Source organism: Halyomorpha halys, unplaced genomic scaffold (genome assembly GCF_000696795.3).
Source record: "Halyomorpha halys isolate HHAL.00 unplaced genomic scaffold, Hhal_1.1 Scaffold1329.1, whole genome shotgun sequence".
Classification (NCBI taxonomy): Eukaryota; Metazoa; Arthropoda; class Insecta; order Hemiptera; family Pentatomidae; genus Halyomorpha; species Halyomorpha halys.
In genome coordinates, this window is record NW_027105015.1 from 109,798 (window position 1) to 115,797 (window position 6,000).

The 6,000-nt window shown below is 30.7% G+C and overlaps 1 protein-coding gene across 1 annotated transcript in view; it reads left to right on the plus strand.

The window, feature by feature from the left end:
• The first annotated feature begins 2,405 nt into the window (after positions 1–2,405).
• Positions 2,406–6,000, plus strand: part of LOC106689323 (metallophosphoesterase domain-containing protein 1) — a 9,019-nt gene continuing 5,424 nt past the window's right edge. Inside the window, exons 1-3 of the mRNA XM_014434243.3 lie at positions 2,406–2,769; positions 2,846–2,990; positions 5,668–5,908. Coding sequence (XP_014289729.1) covers positions 2,644–2,769; positions 2,846–2,990; positions 5,668–5,908 — 512 coding nt within the window. The 5' untranslated portion in view covers positions 2,406–2,643. The remainder of the gene's footprint in view (positions 2,770–2,845; positions 2,991–5,667; positions 5,909–6,000) is intronic.

The following is a 6,000-nucleotide window of genomic DNA, read 5'->3' on the forward strand; positions in this document are numbered from 1 at the left end:
CACAAGCGCTCTTTGATTTGTGTCCACAAACCGACACTAAAAGGTCCTGCCACAAATTCAGGCCAATTTGTACCAGCTAAACAAAATAACCCATTCACACGCTCATTTGCCATTGTTTGGCAACATCAGTAGGGATGGAATTTATATAATACAATTGCAGTTGAAGCAATATTTATGATGTTGTTGTAGATATACTGTGTTTTTAATTATTGGGATCTATCTTTTACGTAAGCTCATTCACCTTCATTATATCCTCGCGACGAAAAAGACTAGAAAGATAAAACTTCACTTTAACTTCTATGAAGATAAGTCCTAAAAATCAAAAACATAGCTTATCTCCGAATGCAAAAATGTCATAAATATGTGGTGAAATAAGCTTACATACATTTAAACATTTATACATGATATAGTGATACATCTCTTTAAATCAATGGTTCCCAACGCATTGAAGTCAGCGGAACATTTATCCAAAAATTAAACCATGCGATACCCACCTCGCAGCTGCTACACAAACATCAGGAAAGATAATTAATAAAATAGTTCTACAATAAATTTTCACAAAAATATGTGTTGCTAAACCTCCCGTGGACTATCACAATGCACTCACGGCCCTCTTATTGTCCGTGGACGAAACGGGGCTTTCAGGAACATTTTTTTTTACTGTCGATATTAATGCGTCAACAAGAGGAAATTTGTTCTCATATGTTCCTACTAATCAATAGAAAGCGAGAACCAAATTCATTAAATGTATCATTTGAGGATTAAAAAAATAAACAAAGGGGACTTGGTGGCTGTACGGGCTGGGGCTAAGGTCGCAGAGCGCTAAGTTTAGAAAACCGTGGGCTCGAATCCCACTTGGATCGGTCTAAATTTATTTTATGGTGGCCCCAAGAAATGAATCCTCTCACTCTGGGGCTATATAGATAAAATAAAATATCCCCAGCTTTCTCTATATACGGAGCCGTTACAGATACAAACAACCATAGTGTCACTACTTGGTTTGACTTCCCATAGAAGTTTTATCAAGCTGTTAAAAAATTGGCCTATCTTAGGTTAGTCACTGTTATTAAAAACTTTAGAAATTAACAAAAAAGGGAACTTGATGCGTGTTTCAACAGTTTTCCGACAATAATACTTTTGTTGAACTGACCTATGTCCGTTGTTTCGTCTCTTGACTCTGAAATCAATACGTTGCCATTTTTTATTCAATGTTTTATTATAAATATTCTAAGATAATTTTTCCAAAGTGTTGTTTCATCTGAGGTAATTTGTTCAATATATTTTCCAAAAATCTTTAAAGACTGGATTATTTATTTTTTTAATGGGTAAATCCTTTTTTATCAAGGCCGGAATAAACGCATACATAAAACTGATATACTTGAATTTACTACAGTATATGTCAAAAATGATTTTAAACAGTTAATTCACGAACTTCTAAAAATATTTAGCCGTTTAAATTTTCGAACTAAATTCTATTTTCGGTATTGTGAATGAAATATAAGGAACTACTGGGCCAATACTAAAATTTGGAATCAAATATTGGAAGGGGAGGTACATTTTCGGAACCTAAATCAAATTGGGAGATAAAATTAACCATTGAATTTTCAAGAGAGTAAAGAAGCTAAAAATAATACTGAAATATTTGACTTTATTATATTGATATCAATATTTTCTTTCGATATTCTATCTCAACATTCAAATATTTCCGCATACGTGGCAAGTAACTGACATGAATACGCTTTGATAGTAAATTGCCGGACTTAATCACATCATAACACCAACCTTTAAATAAAATACTATCTCCTGATTGTCATTCGTCTATGGTGAAAGTTGTTGCAAGTTATAATTAATTATAACTTATAGTTCACTAAGTTGAACTGTTCGATCCGGTCGTAACTGGACAAAGGTAGCACGACTAGGAAACCGCAATAGTAGCTTAATTGCTCTAAGAAAAAATCAAACATAGGGAATATAGTTGAGTATCCTAATTGAAAATTTGAAGCTTAATTGGGACACAACAATATTCCCTATGTTTATTTTTTTCTGAGAGCGGCAATGTTACTATCACCGTTTCCCATCTTTGTCCAGTTAGGGCACGGCCTAAACGAAGTTAGGCTTACTACTAGAGTATAGACAAGGACTGTTGTGATATTGTGATTGCTAGCACCACAGATATAACTCTCACGTGGAAATGAGCCTTATCTAGATATTAGGAAGAACGTCCATCCTGAGGGAATACATAGACAATGTGTTATGCAGAGGTTTTTTTCGCTATATAGAAATCGATATCGAAGCTCCAATTTATACTGTTTTATTATTTCTATATTGTACTATTGTATTAAAAGTAGGAGATCGAAAGGAATCCTACTAGAACAAATGTATCGATATCTACTTATATCTCTTAGTTAAACATCACATTCCGGTGGAGAGTGGTTAAATTACTCAAGTATTAGATCATTAGTTGTAATACTTATTGCTAGAGAAAGACTTTCTAGCATCTTATCTCCCCTTAGCAAATTCGAGGGAATTTGCTACTGTATATTTTCCTCTATGATTGCGTTTTTTTGAATGCTGATAACGTAATTTCTAATAATATGAAGGTTTCCTTGTTCCTCAAAGTGTACCCTCTTTCTGGAATTTATTATGAGCGCTGGAATCACTGTTCATCCATTGACAGAGAACCCCACGCAAGCATGGAAGGAATTGGTGAAAACTCAAAAATATTTTGTAATCAAAGCTCCTATTTTGCCAGAAATATACCCTGATAAGGTCATAACTCAATTCTGTCTCATTTGTCTCTATTTATGTATTAAAGCGCCTGTAGTTAAATGTAGAACCGTTTCAGGTGAGAATCGTTTGTATGAGTGATACTCATTCTTTTACTTCAAGTATTAAATTCAGTATCCCTAATGGTGATATATTTATTCATGCTGGTGACTTCACACGTTGTGGTGCAGAACAAGAAGTTGATGAGTTTAATACTTGGCTTGGTAATTAAGTTCTTAATGTTTTCTTAAATGATGATGGAAATAAATGATATATATTTCCAGAATTTATATTGTTTAAAAATTAATGTTACTTATCTTCTACATTAATATTTTGTTTAAATTGTCTATATATAAGTTTATAACAGGGATATCATTAATGACGTGAGGTTTTCATTCTCCCAAAAATTTGAAAACCTGACAAGTTAGGAAATTCGTGAACTTACTTCTAACTACAAAAATAGTGGTAAACAATTACACAAAGGGTTGTTATTTTTAAAATTGCTTCAAAGATATTTAGAGAGGTCAATTTTCCTAAAATGTTTACGTAAAGAAGGAATACTCTCCAGACCTCTGGGACGTTGGGAAATTGTACATTTTGCCCCTTTACCCTCTCCTCCACAATAAGCAGTGACAACTTCCCTGGTTAGTAATCTTAACTAAAATAGCGTTAACAATTATTTATATTTCAGTTTTATTAATGCCTATATAAAATTTTAAACAATGTTATTTTATACTATGTACTATTTTTTTTATTGTTTATAGGAAATAATACTAGTTATATATCTACTCATGATTGATTTTTTTTTTTTTTTTTTATACCTTTTTCTTTAACCTATCTCTATCAAAAGATAGAAGTAATATGGTGTTGGGATATTTTCATCTGCTGGTAGATTATCTTAAATGCATTTTTGGTCAATTTGAAAATTATTGACTATCAGGAATATTTTTTGGAATGATGCTTATATATTCCATGGGGCAGAAAAAGGTTCAAATATGAAAACATACATTCCTAAATACTTTTAATTTCTAATGATTTCAAGGATATTTTCATTTATTTATTTTTTTGTTTAACCCATATCTTGCATACAGGGTGGTTATCATACATCATATAATTCTACTGTTCTAACCAGAATGGGAAGACCACAAAATAAAAGTCAATCCACCCATAGGGATTCGTACTGGCACTGGATTTGAACCAGAATTCAAGAATATATAAACATAAAATAATAACATATTTTTCATTTTATAAACTGAACCATTCTGGGTACTGGATACTGAACATATTTCATTAAAAGAAAATAACACTTATGTAGTCATTAAATTATCTTTAAAATTTAACATACTAATTTTAAAACTTAAATACTAATTTAAACAAGACATTTTTTTTAATCTAAAAATAATATTAAAAAACAAACATAAGAATTGTAAATGTATCTTTGGAAAATGGTTTTATTAAGAGGTTGGTGGTGAGTTTAATGCTTGAAACAAATAGTTGTGATTAGTGCCTTTTTTACTTAGTAGATATTAGCATTTCTTTGGTTCTATGTTATGAAGGAGATAACTAATTATTCTTATTCATGAGTTCTAGTTGTCTGTTGTTGATTATCAAAATAAAATATTTTTGTGAATAAGATTACCTCTGTTTTACCTAAACTTATTTTGATATTCCATACTAAAATATTTGTGCATTGTAGTTAATTTCATAGTAGTCATGATTGGTACTAGGAATTGTGCTGCTCTGGTAAAAATCTATATTAATGATATTTGAAGATTGTGATGATTTGAAAAGTTCATAACTTTTCATTTTTTTTTTAAATTATATAAAGTTGACAGAAGATATTACTCATGTAAGTGGCATGACATAACTCTTGAAAAATTTAATTTGTTAAAAATATTTATTCAAATACATGTGCTTATCAAAATTATCAGTTTAATGGATTAAAAGTCAAACTGAGAAAAGTAAATTTTATGTGCACTAATCTAAATTATGAATTCCGATACTTCTATTCAGATTTTAGACCCTTAGCTCTAAAATTAAATATTAAAATAATTTTTGATAAATATATTCAGTTAATTCACTAATTTATTCAGATAGATGTATGTCCCCATCAGTCAAAATTATGAGATTCAAGAAAAAAAAAGTTATCTGATTATAGGGTGGTATTGAAAATTAACACTTTATGAACAAAATTAATAAAGTATTTTCTCCTCTGGCACTGATAATATTTTTTAAACATTTTATCAATCTATAATGAGGCATCCATCATCTTGGCTGATTCCTTCCGACTCTTCAAGGAGGGTAGCTCATACCTGATTGAGATTATATGGAGCAGTGGCTTCAGTTCTAATCCTGCTTATAATCTTGCTTTCCAAGGAATGCGTAGTGCACTTAGCTCTGTGTGGTCTATCTATGAACAAAATTTTGGATGATTCATACAACATCAGTTGCTAGAATCTCACTTAAGTAATCCCCAGCAATCAATGAGCCACATTCAATAATAATAAGCTCAGTATGCTGGTCCTTTGATATAACAACCCTAACCATTACTTACACCTTTTGGAAAGAGACTAGGAAAAAAATATCTTTTTTTGTCTTTAACTAACTCTTTTTAAGTATAGTGGTGCTGTAACTCAGGTATAATTTTTTTTTTTTTAATTGATCAAGTTGCCTCACAATTCTAGGATTTTTTTTTCATCTTAGTGTGTTTATTACGGTAATATTTCAGATATGATCTGTAATGTGTTTTATTAAATAATCTTGCATAAACACTAAATCTTTAATTTGCATTGGAAATCCTGCTGAATTGAAAACTTATGATATGCTTGAATTATTGTAAATATTTTCATAATTCTTGATAATGAGACTTTTTGGAATCTATCTGGTTTATTTTTATTTCAGGAAGACTACCTCATAAATATAAGATAGTGATAGCTGGTAACCACGAGCTGAGCTTTGATGAAAAATTTACCCAACTAACCAGTCCTAGTTCATTTAAATCGATACCTACCCTGGGATATTCTAGAAATGAACTTCATGAAGCTGTTATTGCTAAGAATATTAGAGAAAAACTTAAAAATTGCATTTACTTAGAAGATGAAGGAATAGAGCTTTTTGGATTGAAGATTTATGGTTCCCCTTGGTAGGAAAATACATAATTTTAGTTAACGATGCATTAAGTATTATTTAGACCGGCCTCCATTTTGTAATATTTGTGGAAAGATTATATATATA